Source organism: Coregonus lavaretus (assembly GCF_964263955.1).
Source record: "Coregonus lavaretus genome assembly, chromosome: 21".
Classification (NCBI taxonomy): domain Eukaryota; kingdom Metazoa; phylum Chordata; class Actinopteri; order Salmoniformes; family Salmonidae; genus Coregonus; species Coregonus lavaretus.
The window spans coordinates 11,569,769-11,594,250 of NC_140008.1; the positions used below are offsets into that span (position 1 = coordinate 11,569,769).

A 24,482-nucleotide genomic window follows, 5' to 3' on the forward strand; every position below is an offset into this window, starting at 1 on the left:
GACACTGGACTTTTTCTTTGCAACTCTGCCTAGAAGGTCAGCATCCCGGAGTCGTCTCTTCACTGTTGACGTTGAGACTGGTGTTTTGCGGGTACTATTTAATGAAGCTGCCAGTTGAGGACCTGTGAGGCATCTGTTTCTCACTAATGTATTTGTCCTCTTGCTCAGTTGTGCACCTGGGCCTCCCACTCCTCTTTCTATTCTGGTTAGAGCCAGTTTGCTCTAAATCAGCCGTTTCCAGCTACAATAGCCATTAACAATGTCTACACTGTATTTCTGATCAATTTGATGTTATTTTAATGGACAAAAAAAAGATTTTCTTTCGGAAACAAGGACATTTCTAAGTGACCCCAAACTTTTGAACGGTAGTGTATACAGTGAGGGAAAAAAGTATTTGATCCCCTGCTGATTTTGTAAGTTTGCCCGCTGACAAAGACATGATCAGTCTATAATTTTAATGGTAGGTATATTTGAACAGCGAGAGACAGAATAACAACAAAAAAATCCAGAAAAACGCATGTCAAAAATGTTATAAATTGATTTGCATTTTAATGAGGGAAATAAGTATTTGACCGCCTCTCAATCAGAAAGATTTCTGGCTCCCAGGTGTCTTTTATACAGGTAACGAGCTGAGATTAGGAGCACACTCTTAAAGGGAGTGCTCCTAATCTCAGCTTGTTACCTGTATAAAAGACACCTGTCCACAGAAGCAATCAATCACTCAGATTCCAAACTCTCCACCATGGCCAAGACCAAAGGATCTCCAAGGATGTCAGGGACAAGATTGTAGACCTACACAAGGCTGGAATGGGCTACAAGACCATCGCCAAGCAGTTTGGTGAGAAGGTGACAACAGTTGGTGGTCGATTATTCGCAAATGGAAGAAACACAAAATAACTGTCAATCTCCCTCGGCCTGGGGCTCCATGCAAGATCTCACCTCATGGAGATGCAATGTTCATGAGAACGGTGAAGAATCAGCCCAGAACTACACGGGGAGGATCTTGTCAATGATCTCAAGGCAGCTGGGACCATAGTCACCAAGAAAACAATTGGTAACACACTACACCGTGAAGGACTGAAATCTTGCAGCGCCCGCAAGGTCCCCCTGCTCAAGAAAGCACATATACAGGCCCGTCTGAAGTTTGCCAATGAACATCTGAATGATTCAGAGGAGAACTGGGTGAAAGTGTTGTGGTCAGATGAGACCAAAATGGAGCTCTTTGGCATCAACTCAACTCGCCGTGTTTGGAGGAGGAGGAATGCTGCCTATGACCCCAAGAACACCATCCCCACTGTCAAACATGGAGGTGGAAACATTATGCTTTGGGGGTGTTTTTCTGCTAAGGGGACAGGACAACTTCACCGCATCAAAGATACGATGGACGGGGCCATGTACCGTCAAATCTTGGGTGAGAACCTCCTTCCCTCAGCCAGGGCATTGAAAATGGGTCGTGGATGGGTATTTCAGTATGACAATGACCCAAAACACACGGCCAAGGCAACAAAGGAGTGGCTCAAGAAGAAGCACATTAAGGTCCTGGAGTGGCTTAGCCAGTCTCCAGACCTTAATCCCATAGAAAATCTGTGGAGGGAGCTGAAGGTTCGAGTTGCCAAACGTGTCTTTGTCAGTGGGCAAACGTACAAAATCAGCAGGGGATCAAATACTTTTTTCCCTCACTGTATATATGGGGGATACAACCATCCCAGCTCTGCAGATGTTAGTTTTTTGGGTGTATATATAATATTTGTATTCACAGTTAATGAAAGATTAAATGTAAAGACATTGTACATTTCCCCCCCTTTTGTTCCCCCCCCCCCCGAATGCCTCCAAACACATTTAAAGAAAAATGGAAAGTTATTGAGTTGTCAGAAAACAAAACAAAAGTATACAACAATGTTACTTCAATACAAGCAAAAATGTAATAGCCTAACAATTTCATGTGATTAGGTGATCTTATAGGCCTATACAGCAGTGATCTCAAGGGGTGGGGGTGGGGGTGGGGCCAAGAGTACTAATTTGGAGGAAGTGTTTGGAGCTGTTCATCAGGTCCCAGTTGGTTGACCCTCTAATGGTATTTCTAATTGTAGGAACAGCATCAGATCTTTGTGCCATAGAGAGGCTAAGGGAGGATGATAGATTTCCAATCCAATCTGTGGGCTAACAGGGAGGCTAAGGCAATGGCATCCAGCTGTCTATTGGTTAGAGAAGGATTGTTGTTTGGTACTCCAAAAATAGCAATTTCTGCGCTAGGCTGCAACTTCATATCAAATGCTTCAGAAAGGGTTTTAGATATAGTGGACCAATAATCTGCCAGATGGGGACAGGGCCAGAACATGTGGGTCAAGTCCACCAAGGAGCCTTTACACCTGTCACATGTACCATCAATATTTGGGTAGAATTTGGAAAGTCTGGCCTTACTGAAATGGATATGGTGAAGTACCTTAAACTGTACAAGGCTGAGCCGGACACAAGAGGAGCTTCCATTTACCCTCAGTAAGATACCATTCCAGACTTCATCAGAGATCTCTCCACCAAGTTCCCTTTCCCATTCAGATCTGATTTTATTGAGTGACGGGTTATCAAGGGACATGATTATCTAAAAAATACGGGATATGAGTCCCTTTAGTTGAAAATGTGTTTTCAAAAGGGCATCCAGACCCGAGGTTGGGCTTTGAGTGGGAATAAACTGGCAGATTTTGAAATACCTAAATAAACTTGAATGTGGTAAAATAAATTTGATAGCGAGGTCTTCGAAATTAGCAAAGGTGCTATCAATATAAAGGTCATTAAACTTAGTAAGGCCATTCCTCTGCCACAGCCTTAAAGCTGAATCCAGTTTGCCTGGAAGGAAGAGGTGATTATTACATATAGGACCTTGAATAGAGAAATCACAGAATGGTTGATGGATTTGAGTCCAAATTTTAAGAGTATTGACAACAGTTGGATTGGATGTGTAGGGCGAAGCTGAAAGAGGAAGATTGGAGGTGACTAAAGCTGACAAAGAGGAAGAGAAACAGGAGTTGGCTTCTATTTGACACCAATCAGTTCCTGGGGTGTGAAGCCAGTAAACAATCTTTTGTATATTCGCTGCCCAGTAATAAAACATAAAGTTAGGAAGGGCTAGTCCTCCGTGTGTTCTATCTCTCTGGAGGAATACTTTACGTATTCTTGGATTCCCACCGCCCCATAAAAAATAAAGATATAAGCTTATCCACTGAAGTGAAGCAAGACTTTGGTAAAAAAAAAAAAGAGGGAGACATTGGAACAAATACAGAAATCTGGGCAATACATTCATCTTGATACAATTCACTTTACCAGCTAAAGTAAAATAGAGAATACTCCATCTCTGAAAGTCCACTTTAAGTTTGCTAATCAGGGGAGTAAAGTTCTCATCATGGAGGGAAGACAAGGTACGGGTGATATTGATCCCTAAATATTTAAAGCCAGACTTGGACATACGAAATGGAATAATATTCCGTGGAATTTGTAATGCTAATTCTTTAATAGGAAAACATTCACTTTTTGAGAAATTAAATGTATAACCTGAAAACACCAAACCTACGCAGTAGGTCCACTACCTCAGGGACACACGCTTCAGGGTCTGAGATATATAAAACCAAGTCATCTGCATACAAGGAAACTTTGTGTGCCAGTCCCCATCTGTAGATACCATGTATTGTGGTCCTCTGTCGCTCAATTGGTAGAGCATGGCGCTTGTAACGCCAGGGTAGTGGGTTCGATCCCCGGGACCACCCATACGTAAAAATGTATGCACACATGACTGTAAGTCGCTTTGGACTCCCAATCACGGCCGGTTGTGATACAGCCTGGAATCGAACCAGGGGGTCTGTAGTGACGCCTCAAGCACTGAGATGCAGTGCCTTAGACCGCTGCGCCACTCGGGAGCCCTAAGTGTATGTAAACGTCTGACTTCAACTGTATATGTATGTGTGTGTGTGTGTGTGTGTGTGTGTGTGTGTGTGTGTATATATATATATATATATATATATATATATATATATATATATATATATATATATATATATATATATATATATATATATATATAGGGGATTCAAAATGATCCAGACAATTACATTGATAGAAGCCACAATCTATTTGCTGATCCACCTTCTAAAAAAATTAAATAATGATAATAATTCTTGAGCCCCTTGATAAATGACTCCTCTGCTAATATTCAGTGGAGGCATGAAGCAGGGCCCTGGAAGATGGCAGCGCCAAAGGCTGTTAGCTTGTTTACGCGTGACTAATATAGTCTAACCATTGGCCAATGATAATGGACATCTGGGAACTTATCCACTCTCAATATTGAGGTCCTGCTTGGGAGTGTTCAGTTCAGGAGAGCATTATGTAATGTAGTGTAGTTTACGTCTAATTTGGTCCTCAATATCACTCAGTTGGTCAACCGCTACAGAACACTGGAATGTACTAACCTACAAACCCATAGTAGCCAATATTTCTCCCTCATTCTCCAGCATGATTCAGCCATTTAAACCTCTCCATCAATCATTTGTTTGGCTGAACTGGAATTAGCCTCTACTTAATGAGCGCCTTGTGGTTTGAAGGAGCCAGGCAGGGCTGGGGGTTGGAGACTGAGGAACGGGTGAGGCAGCTGTCTCTCCACCGCTGGGCCTAGGCCAGAGCGTCTGCCATTTCACTGGGTACAGGCTGGCACCAAGCTCCAGGGCTGTGGGTGGTATTTACAGCTGGTGCCTCTCTACCCCTCCTCAACCCCACTGTGTCACTGCCGCTGTTCTGAGGGTAAGATGCACATGGAGAGAGCCAAGAGCCAGACTATCCTCTTTTAGTTTTACATGGAGAGAGGATGTCAAAGACTGCCCTAGAGAGAGTTGTGACCGTGAGTGATTTATAGATAAAATTGAGATGTTCTTGGTTAAGTCGGAACGCTTTTTCAAAAGTAAGCAATTGACAGATCTAGGTACAATGAGCCTCCTAGCGGGCTCACATGTTTGTGCCTGTGGCTCCTTCCCCCTTGTCGAAATTGGAAGGAAAATCTTTAATTCTGACTGACTAAATGGTTAACTGACTGGCTGCCTCCAAGGCTGTTCTTCTTATTCTGCCGTTGGTGGGCACACAATGTAGCACTGTGGGAGTCGGATGCACCAGTCAAATACCTCCAAAACAAACAAGTACTCACACTGACAGGTAACAATCTAGCACCTGCTGGGAATGCATCTAAAACACCTCTCCTAAGGCTTTTGTGATATGCCAGCAGCATACCACCCTGCTTCCCACTGCTGGCTTGCCTATGAAGCTAAGCAGGGTTCGTCCTGGTTGGTCCCTGGATGGGACTAGATGCTGCTGGGAGTGATGTTGAGGGCCAGTAGGAGGCACTCTTTCCTCTGTTCTAAAATAAAAAATATCCTGATGCCCCAGGGCAGTGATTGGAGACATTGCCCTGTGTAGGACTCCGTCTTTCAGATGGGACGTTAAACGGATGTCTTGACTCCCTGTAGTCACTAAATATCCCATGGCACTTATCGTAAGAGTAGGGGTGTTAACCCCGGTGTCATGGCTAAATTCCCAATGTAATTATCCCCAGCTTCCAATTGGCTCATTCATCCCCCTTCCTCTCCCCTGTAACTATTCCCTAGGTCGTTGCTGTAAATGAGAAAGTGTTCTCAGTCAACTTACCTGGTAAAATGCTTCTTGATGCATCAGTTATCTTTTGAAGTTTAGCCATTACATAGTAGGCCAATGTTTTTAAACAGATGTATCTGTTATCTCTGTGTTAATAGGCTACATACTGTATGGGCGGCAGGTAGCCTAGCGGTTAAGAGTGTTGGGCCAGTAACCAAAAGGTTGTTGGTTCAAATCCCTGAGCCGACTAGGTAAAAAATCGATGTGCCCTTGAGCAAGGCACTTGACCCTAATTTATCCTGTAAGTCGCTCTGGATAAGAGCGTCTGCTAATTGACTAAAATGTAAATTTATGTTTTTCATCAGGTATTCTTGAAGGCATGCCTGTCCATGTGGTCAAGGACGGGGCCGGTCCCAGCACCCAGGTTCCCGCTCAACCCCAGAGGATCTCCATTCCACTCCTCTGCCCTACCTCAGACTGCACTGGCAAGACTGTGAAGGTGTGTCTCGGTCAGGTCAAACCCTTCCATCACTCTTCCCTTCCCTTCCTTTCTTATATCTCCAGAAATCCCTCTCTTCTCCCTTTCTTGCATTCTCGCTCCTATCCTCCAGTGCCTGCTTTCTTGTTTTCACACTCCTTTCTCTCGGTCTATTTATCCATGTACCTCTTTCGTTTCTCCACAGTTTTTAAAAGTTTTATTTTTTTTACCTTATCCTTCTTCCAAGTACACTATGGGCAGATGATTGTAAAGCAGGCAAAGCAAGTAACAACAAATTCACTCCCCCTCCTCCATTTTCCGTCTAAGGGAGTTATGTGCTAATTGACTTGTGAAAAGATTTGTATGAAGTTAGGACTTGACCGATATGACTATAGTGGCAGCATATAAAACACTAATCGATGTAAATGTTTTACCATTCATCTAAAGTTTTGTATTTTTCTGCTATTCTGCCAGGGGAGAGTAGTTCACAAAGGGCCATTGGTATCCATGGGAGAAGACAACTATGTCCTGAAGACTGTGATTCAAGGTATTGTATATGAGAAAACATGTAGGCCTAGAATGATGTAGGCATATACAATGAAGGAGTGACTGCCCAATCACGCATTGGTTGAGTTTCCTTGGAGGGCATGTAGCTCGCTGTGTTAGATCTCAGCTGGCTCGATTGTCTCATTCCCACTGTAAGCCGTTCAGCTGGAATGGATCTTAATAGGATTGTTGAAAAAGGCAATTTCTTCTTTGTTGTGTCGGCCATGCTACACTTATCCCTCTGCATTATGATGAACATTCATACAGCAGCACTGCTTATTCAGAGAGAGTTATCTCGCTTGTTAATACAGTACTTCAAACCCATTTGAAATATTGCCCTGTTTCTCTGGGGCAAGTGTGAAATATGCCTTGTTTCTTTGTCTTGTGTATTAATTGTATTACCACACCAATTGTTAGTTGTGACTCAGAATTATCAGTACTATTTTTTTATTATGTTTTTCACTTTTTATGTGTTTTTCTGCTGACATTTCCACAACCCAGAGCGGTCGATTTATTTGGTCAAAAGCAGTGTTCATGACACACTGTTCACACCCCTCTTGTTGGCGGAGAGAATATGTTGCAGGTTTAAAGCTTATTTACTGCAATTCTACACATTTTGTCATGGCGTGTAGAGAACATTTTGCAGTTTTAAAGCTCATTTTCTTGCAATTCTATACATTTTGCCATAACTCAAAAATTACTACAAAATCTATAGGCTAAAAAACTTTAGCTGACATGGGCTAGTTGATCTGGACGTTTCTGACAAGTTCTAAATAGCTCTCTAAGATATGCAATGACTGACATGACAAGAGGAAAACTGATTACGCACTACCCAATTTCGAAATTGGAGTTAGGTGACATTAATTGAACTGTAGCCCTAATAAGAGAATACCCTTATAAAGCCTTACAGGCTCTGAGGTATTTTCTGTATATGTCTTGCATCTGTCTAATTTGCTGCATGTGTACACTACCTTCTGCCTCCGTCAGAAGAAGACTCCCAACAGGACATGTCCCCAGATCACTCGTCCATCAATGTCATCCTGTTTGGTGCGCTGGCGAAGGACTACTCCGAATCCGTCAGTCAAGGGGTAGGTCTCCTACCATTCCCAATAGGATCTCAAACAAAGTGTAATAAATAAAGATCTGGTTGCATTCATGTGTAAGGGCACTTGAAAGTATCATGGTCCTGATTTGCACTTAATGAGGTCTGGGTACAAAAATCTGAATTGGAATGTAATGGTGTAGGTGGATGTGTTCTCTGACAGAATATAACACTGCATTTTGTTATTCACTTGTAACTGAATGCATATCCCCAGTTACATATTGTACCTGAATGCTTAGCCTCGAATGCATTTGTTTTACCAACCCTTTGAAGGCACGCAATGGATTCTTGTCAGAAAAGACAGACGCGCCTTTAGTCTTTTGTTTAGGGTTTTCAGTCAAAGGAATAAACAGAATTGTGTTGAATTGTGATTCTTGGCCCACTTTGTGCTGGGAAACAATGGGTTCTCTTTCTTTTTTGCTCACAAACCAGCTTTCATCCCAGCCTTCTTTCTCTCTTTTGGTCGTCACATATCCACAACATCATGCGTCAAAAGGTGCTGTGCATAAGAATGAAGCATGTGACAAGACGGCATTTCTTTGCTTTTAGGAGGGGGATAATCCTCGAAGAGATGATTGGAGCGTTAGCTGCTGTAGCACGCAGATCAGAGCTCTAGTCAGAGGCGTAGTGTTTGTGATCAAAATTGTAACACTCCCAATGAGAGGGAGCGTCTTCCTTGTGGAGAGAGTTCTTATGCAATTATCGTCTACATTGAAGTAGATTAAGTCTGCAGTTTGATTTTAGGGATGCTATTCAGAGTCTGAGGATCAGAGAAACCCTTGTTAAGTGCAAAGGCACAGGATGTTAGTCATTTTGGTTATTTACGTCCTCTAGTCTGTAGTAGTGTTGACATCCCACATGCTCTCTCTGTAACAGTGTTGACATGCTCTGTAACGGTGGTGACAGATCAGCAAATCTTTCTATTAACCTGGATAAAATGACACTCAAAACCAGTGATAGGATTCAGGCATCCACGTCGTTTAAGACCAATGCACAAACAGGAAGCTGAATGAGCTGAGTGATGCACCAGTGTTAGACATGACTGACCTATTGTCTCAGAACACCCCTGAGAGGAGAAGAATATCACATTCTGAGCAGACGTAGCGGGAAAAGGGATTGGCTATCATGGCTGTAGAGTACTCTTGTCAAACAGTGGTTTGTGTAATCCACTGTAACATGATTCCTTTGTATCTCTCCCTTCCCTTTGTCTGCTGTTTGAGTAATGTCAGAGAACACTGTTAAACCGTTTGGAGGACAGTCACACACTGCTCCCCAAGAAAAATACAACTGGCTTATCTCTATTTTGAGTGTAGCATATTACTCACAAGCTGATATTTCTGCTATATTAAATGGTCCGTGCTATCCGGGATCCTTGGGACTTCCCTACCCCCCATTAAAGTTGAAATTTAAAATGGTTAGGGAAGGGTTATGGTTAATGTTAGGGTAGGATTTAGGGTAGGGACATCCCAAGGATCCCGGATAGCATTGACCTATATTAAACCTATTTTACACTGGTTTATTTTTGGGGGGAGGTGGTGTTATATCTCCTCTCTCTGTCTCTGCTGCATGTGTTTGTTCCCCCAGGACGTGCTGCTGGTGGCTGGCTTCACTGTGGGCAAGTCTCCCACAGCTCACAAAGACAAGCTCCATGCCTGTAACCTGCAGCTGGCTGGAGATGATGCCTGGGTGTATGTGAGTACATATTCAGGGAATGGGTTCCTACGTTGTTTGATAATTAAGGGAAGGGTTTAATAAAATGTGACCCCTAGTTTCCTGAAGTGCATTTCTCTGTGTCCTAGGTGTGGCCATCTACTGTAAGCCTGAGAGCATTTGTACCCAGCAAAAGAACCTCTCCAGTCAGCACTGAGGTCAGTCTGTGACCTCATTAGCTCAAAGACCTTGGTTTTATGGAGGCTGTCAGAAGATTCACATGTCATCAGATGGTTATCCCAATGTGAACCTGCGTGTGTCATGTTTTGTATGATCTTTTGATACTGAATACATGTAAAATAGCTGACCTATGGCCCTTCCACTTAAATCACTCTTACTGATCCCAAAACAGTTTTACTCTGTCTACTCTGTCAAACCGATCAATTTAGGGACTGACCTTATGTTTCATATCCAGTCTCTACTACTGACCGTTGTTCTCTCTCAAGTCATTTACAAATAGACATTCTCTCTTTACTTAAATTGTTGTCCGATCCTGAATGGTAATGTAGTAGTGTTTGTCTTCAGGTCACTAAGGCAGCGAAGGTGGTTAAGTATACCTACGCCCCACTGAGCGACCTGACGCCTGGGGTAGTGGTGAACGTCTACGCTGTGGTCACCTTCTTCAAGCAGCCATTCCGGACCAAGGGGACAGGTAGGTCAACTTGCCCTGCAAATGCACTAACATGGTATTGACAAATATGATAATATTCCACCAGCCCCATGTTGAGCTCAGTTCAAGGTGTTGGCTCTGTGCTAACATACTTTTCAGACAGAAAAGGACACACTTCCTACTCAGCAAAGCACTTTGAAGTCCATATTCAACCAACAGGCTGGTTGCTATGACTACTGGACCCCCTGACCTGCTGCTCCGAGATAATAAGGGGTTTGTTGGTGTGTCTGTAGGTGGTGTCATCCAGGGTAGGTTGGGTGGGGGTTACTGTACTGTTATCTCATTAAACAAGCGTTTGTAGAGGCGTAGTGTTTGGCGGGAGGGGGAGGTGAGGTGGAGGCTGGCAATGGGAATAAGAGGACCTCTCTCTGCACCCTCTCTCTAAGCACCCAACATCACAGGGTACATATGAGTCCTTGTGGTGTTGCTCAGCCCTTCGACTCGCAACCTTTGACTTGGAAGTGCTGCGACTGCCTTTTAACTGGGCTGCCCTTGCCGGGAGTCAGGCAGTGTGGCGAGGTTTGTTCACACAGAAAAAAACCTTGCTGAGGAGCTTTAGAAAGCGCAGAAGGGCAAGCAGAGTGGTTGTCCGAGGTAGGGGAACCTCGCTCTGATGCTGTTATACGAACATACTCTGTCCTAGCCTGTCCCTCCTGTCCTCATAGCACCTATTCTCTGACTCCTTTCTGTCCCTCCTGTCCTCATAGCACCTATTCTCTGACTCCTTTCTGTCCCTCCTGTCCTCATGGCACCTATTCTCTGACTCCTTTATGTCCCTCCTGTCCTCATAGCACCTATTCTCTGACTCCTTTCTGTCCCTCCTGTCCTCATAGCACCTATTCTCTGACTCCTTTCTGTCCCTCCTGTCCTCATAGCACCTATTCTCTGACTCCTTTCTGTCCCTCCTGTCCTCATAGCACCTATTCTCTGACTCCTTTCTGTCCCTCCTGTCCTCATAGCACCTATTCTCTGACTCCTTTCTGTCCCTCCTGTCCTCATAGCACCTATTCTCTGACTCCTTTCTGTCCCTCCTGTCCTCATAGCACCTATTCTCTGACTCCTTTCTGTACCTCCTGTCCTCATAGCACCTATTCTCTGACTCCTTTCTGTCCCTCCTGTCCTCATAGCACCTATTCTCTGACTCCTTTCTGTCCCTCCTGTCCTCATAGCACCTATTCTCTGACTCCTTTCTGTCCCTCCTGTCCTCATGGCACCTATTCTCTGACTCCTTTCTTCTCCCCTCCTCTCCCCCTCCCCCTATTCTCTGACTCCTTTCTTCTCCCCTCATCTTCTCCTCCTCCCCCTCTTCTCCCCTCCTCTCCCCCTCTCCTCTCCTCTTCTCCCCTCTTCTCCCCCTCTCCTCTCCTCCTCTCCTCCTCTCCCCCTCTCCTCTTCTCCCCTCCTCTCCCCCTCTCCTCTTCTCCCCTCCTCTCCCCTTCTCCTCTTCTCCTCTCCTCTCCCCTTCTCCTCTTCTCCTCTCCTCTCCCCCTCTCCTCTCCTCTCCTCTTCTCCCCTCCTCTCCCCCTCCCCCTCTTCTCCCCTCCTCTCCCCCTCTCCTCTTCTCCCCTCCTCTCCTCCTTCTCCTCTCCTTCTCTCCCCCTTTCATATCCACCTAATATTCTTCATCTCTAGCTACTCTTTAACTCTTTTATCGCCAATGGTTTTATTATGGTTGTCCAATAATAATCTCCAGAACAGAACAACCGGATACTCAACATTTACAGTGTCTGCTCTTTATTGCTACTATTCAAAACCAATTACTTTTTAAATTGTACAATACAAACACAAATTACAAAGTAAATTACAGCAGCCTGGATTAAACCACAGTCACTGAGTCACTGTGTCCTTGTGTAGTTAATCTCTGCCTTAACACACCCTAAGCATTGATCGAGCATTAGATCTTGTCATGCAAGCTGACATAAAGTGGTGAAAAATCAATCCTCATCCCACTCAACCGACCCTGTAGATATCGGACTTGATTTTGATGTACTGTACACTGTGCTGGGCCATCTTGTCCAATTGAATCAGTGGCCCAGAATGTCCGGAGGGAAAACTCTGCATGAAATATCCATTTTGAATGCAAGTGCCTGTGATGCAAATGACAAAATCGCAATTATAAACTGGGTGGTTCGAGCCCTGAATGCTGATTGGCTGACAGCCGTGGTATATCAGACCATATACCACAGGTATGACAAAACATTTATTTGTACTGCTCTAATTACATTTGTAACCAGTTTATAATACCAATATGGCACCTCGGGGTATATGGTCAATATACCATGGCTAAGGGCTCCGCGTTGCGTCGTGCATAAGAACAGCCCTTAGCCATGGTATATTAGCCATATACCACACCCCCTCTGGCCTTATTGCTTAAGTATAGTTGATGGGAAAATGGGGCCTGAGCAAAGCGTGTATTAATGCTTTGCAAAGCTGTAATCTGTGCGTGATCCAACTTGCAACGTTTACCATTTTATGTGGAAGTACCTTACAAAATAATTATTCTTCTGTTGTCAGGGGTTTGCTCTGCTTATTTTCACGAGGTGTTTACATAGCAAGCAAAACAAACTTGATATTATTTGAGGAGCACGACATTCACGAGCCAAGTCATTTATGCCTAGAGTTTGACCTGAGGGGACAGTCTGTTAGTAGTAATCTCTGAGCCACTCTTGTCTCGGTATGTACCGTAATGAAAGAAAGAGCTCAATAATGAATGACAGTAATAAGTCCATGGCTTTCCAATTCACATTTTCTAGTGTGTCTCCCAACGCCTGCAAACTGTACCTTGGGTCCTTTTTGTTTGTGGGAGCCTCATACAAAGAGTTCCCCCTTAAGCCAAACTGGATTGAGTAATGAGTGAATAAATAAAACAGCAGTGTTCGTAGGACAGCATTAACTGACCATGTATTGTCATGCTACTGAATCCTAGTGGCAGCAGTTAGAAGGGAGATATTAAGAGAATCCATCTGTTGAGACACAGTGGGGGTGGCAGATGGATGAGCCGCTTGGCTGGCTGACGCTACCCACTTGACTACACAGCGAAGAGAATACTGAGAGTTAAGTGTTAGCCAGATGACCCCTTACCACCCCTCGGCATAGAAACCTAGTGTTATTATATACCGTTTATTATGTACATCCATCTAGTACCGGGTCGGACCCCACTTTGCCTCCAGAACAGCCTGAATTCTTTGGGGCATGGATTCTACAAGTCGGAAACGTTCCACAGAGATGTTGGTCCATGCTGACGCGATGGCATCACGCAGTTGCTGCAGATTGGACGGTGATGCACCACTGCCACCAGCCTGTACCGTTGACACCAGGCAAGATGGGTCCATGGATTCAGGCTGCTTACGCCAAATCCTGACTCTGCCATCAGTATGACGCAACAGGAACCGGGATTCGTCAGACCAGGTTATGTTTTTCCACACCTCAATTGTCCAGCGTTGGTGATCGCGTGCCCACTGAAGCCGCTTCTTCTTGTTTTTTGCTGATAGGAGTGGAACCCGGTGTGGTCGTCTGCTACAGTAGCCCATCCATGACAAGGACCAACGAGTTGTGCGTTCCGGGATGCCGTTCTGCACACCACTGTTGTACTGCGCTGTTATTTGCCTGTTTGTGGCCAGCCTGTTAGCTTGCACAATTCTTGCCATTCTCCTTCGACCTCTCATCAACAAGCTGTTTTCACCCACAGGACTGCTGCAGACTGGATTTTTTTTGTTTGTCGCACCATTCTCGGTAAACCCTAGACACTGTCGTGTGTGAAAAGCCCAGGAGGGCGGCCGTTTCTGAGATCCTGGATCTGGCGCGCCTGGCACCGACGATCATACCACGCTCGAAGTCGCTTAGGTCCTCGTTTTACCTATTCTAACGTTCAATCAAACAGTAACTGAATGCCTCGATGCCTGTCTGCCTGCTTTATATAGCAAGCCACGGCAACGTGACTCACTGTCTGTAGGAGCGATCCATTTTCATGAATAAACTGTCCGGTGAGTGTCTTTCTTACATTGTGTACTGTTGTGTGCTGCTTTGCACAAACAGCATTTCAGACAAGCTCTACAATCAAATTGTCTTTGCGGGTGGACCTCTATTGCAGCATTCAATGGCCCTTGTAATTTAAATGAGACAAATCACTTCCAATAGAGCACTGTTTTTCGGCATTCCAGTCCTCGAGTACCCCCAAAAGTACACATTGTTGTAGACCCGAATAAACACACTTGATTCAAGTAGTCAAGGGTTTGATGACTAGTTTAATCAGGTGTGCTTGTCTGGGCTCCAAAATAAATGCGTTCCGTTGAGGGTATTAAGGACCAGAGTTGAGAAACACTGCATTAGAAAGGCAGCATAAGAAGGTTGAGAACGGACATTGCCTTTGAAAGCCAACGTCAAAGTATGTTTAAAGCAAGCAACCATTTTGGGATGTCTCAAATCACATTGCAATAAGATGTGCATACTAGGGCCCGTCTCAGTATTCATCAGACTGTCTTGTTGGATAGGCCATATCTGGAATTTGATCTGACAGTGGTCCTGACTTCTATCCCCAATAGATTACTGCTCCACACTGAAGATTACAGACCAATCAAATAAAAAAGTGGGCTGTACCATCTTTTGTGACAAGCTTGAGGAACACCCTAAAATCTTCAAAATGGGAGACATCATACGCCTACACAGAGTCAAGGTAAATGTGTGATCGGCAGGTAGCCTATCGGTTAAGAGCTTTGGGCCAGCAACCGGAAGGTCGCTGGTTCGAATCCCTGAGCCGACTAGGTGAACAATCTGTCAATGTGCCCTTGAGCAAGGCACTTAACCCTAATTGCTCCTGTAAGTCGGTCTGGATAAGACCGTCTGCTAAATGACAAAAATGTAAATGAGTGATGCCGAGACTCAGATTTTACACTTTTTAAAATGTATGCCAAACAAGAACCAATGATTGCAAAGTTAAACAAACCATTCAACTCTATGCACAATAACTACTTTTTTTTACTTTTAACCCTTTTTCTCCCAAATTTTGGGATATCCAATTGGTAGTTACAGTCTTGTGCCATCGCTGCAACTCCCCTAAAGACTCGGGAGAGGCGACGGTTGAGAGCCATGCGTCCTCCGAAACACGAGCCTGCCAAGCCGCACTGCTTCTTGACACACTGCTCGCTTAACCCGGAAGCCAGCCGCACCAATGTGTCGGAGGAAACGCCATCCAGCTTGCGACCGAGGTCAGCTTGCAGGCGCCAGGCCCGCCACAAGGAGTCGCTAGAGCGCAATGGGACAAGAAAATCCCAGCCGGCCAAAATAAATGCCACAACCCTGGCGTTGCAAACGCCATGCTCTATCAACTGAGCTAAAATCCCTGCTGGCTATTCCCTCCCCTACCCTGGACGACGCTGGGCCAATTGTGCGCCGCCCATGAGTCTCCCGGTCGCAGCCGGCTGCGACAGAGCCTGGATTCGAACCAGGATCTCTAGTGGCACAGTTAGCACTGCGATGCAGTGCCTTAGACCACTGCGCCACTCAGGAGCACTCTTTTACTGTGCTTGCCCAAGATTGATTCTGACCTTATTGTAATTTGAAATGAACTGATATTTAGGATGTGAGCCTTGCTGGAATGTTTGAGATTATCCAGATAGAGGTTCACAAAGCTCCATTTCTTTCTCTCTCAGACCCAGCTTTTTAATGGAGCCATCAGCCTTTTGACCAGCCATGGTTTCTCCGTGGTCACCTTTGACGGGACGGTGGGCAGCCCTGTGGTCCCTCGTACCTCCAGTGGGTCCTTCAAATTTGGGGAGGAAGATTGCCAGGCCGTGGAGGCCCTGCGCACATGGGCAGCCAACCAGTCTCTGGTCCCTGCTGTGCCCTGTGTACCCCTGTCGGCAGTACAGCCCAAGACTTATTTTGACCTGACCTGCCAACTGCTGGCTAAAGCCCCTGTGGACAGCAGCTGCACCCTGTTGAAGGTAAGAACCAGGAAGAACCTTTTTACTCTTCTTTAGCGACTGTCTAGACCCGTCAGTTTGTTTTATTGTATTGAATCAGGTAGCTAGGAAACTCTGGAAATCCAATGGAAAACGTGATATTTTGGTCATCGGCTGGCTACCTTGTTGTACAGTGAATAAAACGTTTCAGACATTTAGCAAAGCATAATGATAAGAAAGACGGTCTGTGATTTAGCCTAGTGTATGTCTATGAGCATCCCTCTTAACAGTTTGTGGCTAAGGCAGGGAAGATGCTTTATTTCTCTTTTCAACTTATCTCTGCGAGCGCTTCATCTCCCTGCTTATACAGTTTGAAATATATATGAGGACTTGAAAAGACATGGGCTTAATACAATGATGCGGTTGTGAGTGTTGACGCTTTATGCCAAAGAACATACTCATTATGAGGTAGGAGCCGTGTCAACCCTCAGGGAATATGTCCTCATTGGGATGCCACTGCACTCAGTTTAATAATAGTCATATATGTTTACATAAGAGCCTTATTGTGGGTAATGACGCCGTGATAAACCACAGAACTGGAAGCCCATGACCCGCCTGTTTTGGGATGACAACGTGACATTTGCGGTAAAGATTACTAGTGTCTGGGGGGGCCATCTTGTGATGCCCTCTTTTTATTTGTTCACACTTTCTAGCTCATTCTTTCATTTTTTACCCATAGACATTTGTATGGCAGTTGACAACTTGAGTCGTTGACTTGTTCTGTAGTTGTTGTGTTGTCTTCCTCTTCTTCAGTTTTTGGCTCTCCATCTCGTTCACTCTTTCTCTCTCTCTCCCTCTCTGTGGAAGTTCAAAATTATCAACCTTTTCCTTTTCTTTCTCCAGGTTTGGGACGGATCAAAGTGCCCTCACCCCCTGCTGGATGTGTTTGTGGAGCCCAACACTCTTGAAGGAAGTCCCACGTTGTCCAAGGACATAGCAAACCTCACAGCCAACGTCTTGGTCTACGACAACCATGTAGAGGTCTCCCGGCAGTTGAAGGTGAGAGGTCACATGACTCACTGTTGCTCAGCAATGTGGGACAGAAAACCACATCAGGTCCTTTGTGCTCGTCATCAATCCAGTGGTTTGACTTTGAAATACAGGCCTACCAGTCCGTGACGGTAGACTTACATGGCTGTGTGATTACACAGAGATAGAGGGGAGGGGAGGTACATTTTTTAAATAAAGTATTAGTGCCCTGTCACTACGTCAACACCTGAAGGTTTTGCCACGGGCTGTTTCTGCTGAGTCGTGCCCTAAATCAACGATGCAGTTTGACCTTCTGTCTGTCTCTCTCTCTCTCTCTCTCTCTCTCGTCTTCTAATAGTTCACTGTGTTCTCCTTCAAAATACAAACTCTTTGAGTTCTTTGCTTTTTGCAGCGCCTCAGGCAAATCTGTTTTACTTTCTTCTCATTTCCCCTGCTGACTATAATAGCGATGAATATTTAAAATGCTACAATATGCATCGCTTTCTCACACGTTCCATTTCTTACTCTCTCTCCTTCTCCTTCTCCACCCTTCCTTTGAATGTATAATTCTGTCTTTCTGCTTGACAGAAGCAGCAAAGCTTTGATCCTCTGCCTTAGCGATCATCCTTATCAGTGGAGATAGGCGCTATTAGCATATGGTTGCATAATTGTATCATTTGTTAACCCCCTCCGACAAGATTCCTCTTGTCACCAGGGTGGCCTGTCCACACCCACTCAACCTCTCGTCTGTAGGACACATCGGGGTCATCTGTAGGACACATTGGTGTTAACTCCATCAACAGCCCCTAGCCTAGACCAATGCAATGAGTAACATGTTGTGTTATGTGTAGCTAAAGTCAAAGCTCTCTTGATTAAGAAGAAGCAGTTTCACATTGTGCTATTTTATTAAGGATGAGAAGACAAAACTGTTAAATGGCACTTTAAATTAAGAGTTCTTCTGTTCCAATACTACTTCACTAAATCATATTTGTCATTAATCTCACTGTGTGTGGTTATTGTACATGTGTGCAAATTATTTCAATTATTATTTTTTGATCATTTAGCAGCTCTTATCCAGGCCGACTTACAGGAGCAATTAGGGTTAAGTGCCTTGCTCAAGGGCACATTGACCGATTTTTCACTTAGTCGGCTACCTGCTTCTGATACAGAAGAGGGATTATGTATCTGTTATGTATTGTGGTGAACCACCCATCACTGCTGTCCACTGGCCTAACTGTCCCTCATCATGGAAAAAATATTACCCATGTGACAGCAGAGAGATGACCTATGCTACACACACACACACACACTCGCAAGAATTTAGCTGCACCTGCTAAAACATCTGCTAAACTGTGTATGCAATCAATAAACGTTCATTTGATACACACACGCAGACACAAATCCTATGTGGATACCATAATAAAAAGTTTAACAATTTTGTATTTCTGTCTTTTCGTTGTAACTGGGAGAAAAGAAGGTCAAAACAAAATGTTATCCTCTACACTTTTTTTTTTTTTCTTTTTTTTTTTTTACACTGTAAGACAATTGATTTTGTCTTCACACATTCTCCAGTTATCTCAGACTTACTCCAACTCTGATTAGGTGGAATACAGTATTTAATATCATAGCCTCTTAAATGAAAGAGGATTTCTTTGACAGGAGTAATTTCATGCTTATCAATCGATTCACCCTCCCAAATAAAGCCTTTTCAGGGCAGATAAGTGTGAATAGAAATATTTCCCCATTTATCAATCTCCTCTGGCGAATCGTCAGTAATAGTGTGTGAAATTGGCAGAGCCGGCTATTGAGAAGATGGCTAGTTAGAGAAGAAAGGAGGTTATTAGGATAAAGGAAAATGAGAAAGAGGAGGGGAGGAGAATGAAAAGTGACCAATCGATCCGCCTCCGTTATGGTTTCCCTGTGGTCACCCTTACAGCATGGTGTCTCTGACACACACACACACACACACACACGACACTGCTAAAACAGCATGGTGTCTCTGACACACACACACACACACACACACACACGACACTGCTAAAACAGCATGGTGTCTCTGACACACACACACACACGACACTGCTAAAACAGCAGGGTGTCTCTGACACACACACACACACGACACTGCTAAAACAGCAGGGTGTCTCTGACACACACACACACACGACACTGCTAAAACAGCAGGGTGTCTCTGACACACACACACACACACGACACTGCTAAAACAGCATGGTGTCTCTGACACACACACACACACGACACTGCTAAAACAGCAGGGTGCTTTCAGTTGCAGTCTGGTTACCACATTCTATTCTCCACACACTCAAACAGATATATCACCACACAGTGAGACAACATGGGGCCTCTAGCTTTCAATGGCACTGTTAACACACACTCTTATTGACCCCTACGTGCACACATTCATCATATAGTACACAACTGATGCGTCATAACGATACTTCTTATGCATTGCAGACCATATGCATGGGGGTATCTGGTTATCATATATGTGTCACCTACTTTTTAACATTACAGTACATTGAGCTATGCATGCAGGGGACTGGCAGATCTTTTGTGCTTTGTCTGAAGTGCAGGACCGATTTGGATCCCCAGCCTCATTAATCTGCTTGGAAGGGTCCAGTGACATTGACCACAAAGTCATGATACTGTGGGATCATGCAAATCCAGCTGTATGTTTGTATGTCCTTAGACCAGAAAGAGGAACATGCCGTATCAGACCCGAAAATGACATGGTATTATCCAGCGTGGTCTCTTCCACTCTCTCTTCTTCTCTCTCTTTCTCTCTCCCTCTTACTGCACTCATCCCATCCCTTTGCATGTTCCCTCTTTCTCTCTTCTCTACCATTCCCTCTATCTCTTTCCATCTATCCCTCTGTCATTTCTTAAGTTTTCTCCTCATGTCCCTTTCTCTCTTTCTCAGCACAAACTCTCACTCAGATGATAACCCGAACACTGTACTAGTGCTCAGCTCTGGATCTCCCAGTTTCCCTTTCTGCTGAAACCGCAACCATCTTGGTCCAATTCCGCCACATGCAAAACCTAGATAGAATATCCTATATATATATATATATATATATATATATATATATATATATATATATATATATATATATATATATATATATATATATATATATATATATATATATATATATATATATATATTTTACCGGTCAAAAGTTTTAGAACACCTATTCATTCAAGGGTTTTTCTTTACTTTTACTATTTTCTACATTGTAGAAAAATTGTGAAGACATCAAAACTATGAAATAACACATATGGAATCATGTAGTAACCAAAAAAGTGTTAAACAAATCAAAATATATTTTATATTTGAGATTCTTCAAATAGCCACCCTTTGCCTTGATGACAGCTTTGCACACTCTTGGCATTCTCTCAACCAGCTTCATGAGGTATTCACCTGGAATGCGGTTCAATTAACAGGTGTGCCTTCTTAAAAGTTAATTTGTTGAATGTCTTTCCTTAATGCGTTTGAGCCAATCAGTTGTGTTGTGACAAGGTAATGGGGGTATACAGAAGATAGCCCTATTTGATAAAATACCAAGTCCATATTATGACAAGAACAGCTCAAATAAGTAAAGAGAAACAACAGTCCATCATTACTTTAAGACATGAAGGTCAGTAAATATGGAACATTTCAAGAACTTTGAACATTTCTTCAAGTGTAGTCGCGAAAACCATCAAGCGCTATGATGAAACTGTATATATATTTTTATTTCTAGATAATTTTTCCACTGAGAGATAACTACTTCTGGATTTGAAATAAACTGGAAAGTTCAATGCTAAAGGTGTTGGTTATGTTCAATTGCTTTTAGTCAGAAAATAGGCAGAGTTTAGTCCCTTAATAGCTAGTGACCTTCCATGTTCACCTACAGACACACACACGTACAGAGGACAACCTATGGTGATTATTTACAGCTGACCCTGCACTTAATGGATGCAGTCCCCCCCCCCCCCCGCTCCTTTCCCTTGCTTCTTGTTTATTGAACACAGTGTATAGCCCTTGCTTCCTGTTCATTGAACACAGTGTATAATGGTGAAAAATGAGATTAACGCTTTAAAAAGCAATTGCGAATGGCGAGAGCATTCTGAGAAAGAATATCGTTCACACTTCTGCTTCATTACACCGCTCGCTCCCTTTGCCTGTGAAAACAATGTGATCTGCCATGCTCGCCTTCTGTGAAGTCATTTTTATCGAGTTCTTTAAGGGGGGATAAAATGACAAATTGGGAGCGCTGCTTTGCGTGGGTCTGTGTCCGTATAAATACCCCCATTTGTAAAGGGTGTGTGTATACTGTGTTTTTTAGGGGCAGGCACATACAAGCGTTTTAATCACCTTCATGAGCTCCGTTATTTGATTTCTTTGACATCCTTGTGTTTCTCCCAGAGCTTTATAGGAAGTGAACCCTGGTGTCTGGACCAGGAGAGGTCGCGGTGTCATTGAAGCACCGGGATTCCAGATTCCTATCATTGCTGTTTTGTGAAGGGTACTTACTCATTGTTGGGATGAGGGGGTTTGAGGCTCATTAGAATTGCAATGTGAAGAATAGAACTCGAAACTCTACCTAGTTCCATTGGTCTGCTCCCAGAATGCAACTCTCCTAGTAGTTGTATCCTTTCTTGACTCAGGCTGTCTCAAGTTCAGGATTTCAGTTCCATTCTCGCACTGGTGTTTTACCTCACCCTGGGTTTATGAGGTTGCAATAAAGCGTGTCAGTTACGTGACTGGGTGCATGGACAACTTTGAACATGTGGCCTGCTCTACAGTGGGAATAAACTGCCGCCTCTATGTAAATGTCCCACCACTTTAGCCTTCATGGACCATGCATGTTGACCAGAGAGATCACTTTCTGTCTACGGATAGTGAGGCCCCTCCCACTATACTGTACCACTGTGGCCTCTTTGCTAGCCACACATCTTATCATGAGACTGTGTTAGGCTGCTGAGTTAAAGGCATTAGTTCAGGGAGTCTACACAAGTCTTCAGGTCTCAGACAAGGTTACTTGTCACATGAGCGTGGTCTGAAACCACATTCATTACTATGGCAGCTCTTGTTAAAAAAAACGTGTAATTTCACTGCACTGTTTCCTCATATGACTTAATCTTGTATCTTAGGGAACACTTTGTCTGACTTTGTTTACCTTACAGAAAAGTGTTAACAAAATGGCTGCCAAGAGCCCAAACATTGTACTTTAATCGAAGTGCTTAATCTCAATGAGCCACACTTATTGTGCTACTTCCCCCCCCCCCCCTCCTGTGAGTCTCCCCACTCCCCACCCACAACCCCTGAATCCTGTAACTAAGTAATGTCAGCTCTCTTTCTAGCATCCGGTTCTAGGTTCCTTCTATTATAAAAAGGCTGGTGTGAAATTAGGTGTTTTTTTCCCCGCTCTGCCAGGCGGCTAAAGTTTGGTCTGGTTTATTGAGCCTGACTCATTGAGAAACTGTAAAGCCGAAAGCAATCTTCTGAATTTGGAGAATCCTTTACTGAGCAATCATTGCGTCACTCGGACAATGAGACACTGCGGAAACATCTCAAATGTCAGTCGGTTGGCTCATGACGTTTGGTCACACAGACTCACTTGAACATGTATTTTTGGGCGATGACTGTTAAGCGGATAGAAAACGTCACTCTAATGCGTCAACGAACCAGGGCTGTCACTGGCCAAAAGAGAGCCCCCATCGCTTGGCTCAGTATGTGTTCTCATTATAACCACACCTGGCTACTTTGGGCAGAGGATGGTAGATTTAATAGCTGTAGCAAGGCAGGAACAGCTTTGGGGTTAGCAGCAGTGCTTGGCTTGGCATGCTTTGAACCAGAGGCATGCAGCATCACCCCCTTTTCTCTACAGTCTCACTGTCCTCCTCTGTTCTCTCACCAGTCTCTGAGCATTCATCATTTACTCTGTGGCTCGAACACCTGTTTCTATCTTTGGCATTTAAATACAAACAAAACTGTGGCCAACTCACAGAACTCTCAAATAAAATGTAAGGCCAGTGTCTTAACTAAACATTGGACACCCCCATCTTTGCAATGAGATTGTGAATGAATTCCTCTGCTGTTGGGTTAGCTTTTTTCACCCTGTGGAGGATACAATTCTTAGAAGTCTCTCACGATTCCATAAATGTTCTTTGGAATGCCTGCTTTGTGCAGTCGATTTACAAAAAAACCAAGAACATGTTAAAGGAATGTATGCCATCTTTAAATATGGCCAGTGATACTAGATACATTTTACAATTTTTTTACATTTTAGTCATTTAGCAGACGCTTTTATCCAGAGTGACTTACAGTTAGTGAGTGCATACATTATTTTTTTATTTTTCATACTGGCCCCCCGTGGGAATCGAACCCACAACCCTGGCATTGCAAACGCCATGCTTTACCAACTGAGCTACATCCCTGCCGGCCATTCCCTCCCCTACCCTGGACGACGCTTGGCAAATTGTGCGCCCCCCCATGGGTCTCCCGGTCGCGGCCGGCTACGACAGAGATAGGTGCATGATACTAGCCCATGTTATGGCCGGAAGCTGAACAAAGCCCCTGATGAGCAGGAAAGTGAAACGGTGCTCCCCTACTACTCTACTACCCTGTACTTACAGCTGGAGCATGAGAGGTGAAGTCAGGTTCCTGTCACCCTGAAGCTGGTCGTGACTGTATGAGACAGCCTTGATGAGATATACTTGTTTTAAATTACTTAAACCTGATTTTGTCTCGGTATCCCGGGAAAGTTTAGATTTGGTAACATACCGCACTCTTCTGGCTGGAAGTGTCAAATTAAACTGATGCATCCTGCTGCTTGTTATTCAGCAACAGTGAAATTATTGATTGACCACTATGGGGACCAATAGTCCCTGTCACAGATGTCTGGTGCTGATTTCCATCTGATGCGAAGACTGCAACTGCATTTAATATTTTTTACAATTGGGCATGGCAAAAAGGAAAACATTGGATGACTCAAATCCAAGGATCCTGAAACACTTTGACTCATCCCATCAATTTCCAATGTACAGGTGCTATTTTCAGCCAAAGCATTCAACATACTTCATTAGTTGAGAGGGGTTGGAGTGAGACATATGTTTCTAACACGTATTTGACCCCTCCTCCTGCTAGCCTGGGTCATACCTTCGGATATACAACCTACACGCAGTTCCTGGGGCTAGTCGGTTGCCTAGCAATGACTCTGGCCAGTCTGATCAGACGGAACACCTGGGTTTCTACCTGCATGGGGGCTCCTCATACGGCAAGGGGTTGCGCGTGCTGCCTGACGACAGCCCAGATATACTGGACCTCAAAAGGTAAGAGAGGGCTGTCTGCCATTTTGTGTTGTCACCTCACAAGGCCTAAATGATAGGAAACTATCGCTTGAAGTGCCAATCTTT

At 44.1% G+C, this 24,482-nt stretch overlaps 1 protein-coding gene across 3 annotated transcripts in view; it reads left to right on the forward strand.

Annotated features, from left to right (window-relative positions):
- pot1 (protection of telomeres 1 homolog) overlaps positions 1–24,482 on the forward strand; it is a 44,278-nt gene that overhangs the window by 14,414 nt on the left and 5,382 nt on the right. For 2 of the 3 annotated variants that reach the window (XM_084185768.1, XM_084185770.1), the window contains exons 2-11: positions 5,991–6,124; positions 6,578–6,650; positions 7,637–7,737; positions 9,336–9,443; positions 9,551–9,619; positions 9,987–10,113; positions 14,673–14,803; positions 15,780–16,073; positions 16,935–17,090; positions 24,214–24,398. In XM_084185768.1, the coding sequence (XP_084041894.1) occupies positions 6,005–6,124; positions 6,578–6,650; positions 7,637–7,737; positions 9,336–9,443; positions 9,551–9,619; positions 9,987–10,113; positions 14,673–14,803; positions 15,780–16,073; positions 16,935–17,090; positions 24,214–24,398 (1,364 nt within the window). In that variant the 5' untranslated portion in view covers positions 5,991–6,004. The remainder of the gene's footprint in view (positions 1–5,990; positions 6,125–6,577; positions 6,651–7,636; positions 7,738–9,335; positions 9,444–9,550; positions 9,620–9,986; positions 10,114–14,672; positions 14,804–15,779; positions 16,074–16,934; positions 17,091–24,213; positions 24,399–24,482) is intronic. The other variant, XM_084185769.1, reaches the window with a different exon arrangement.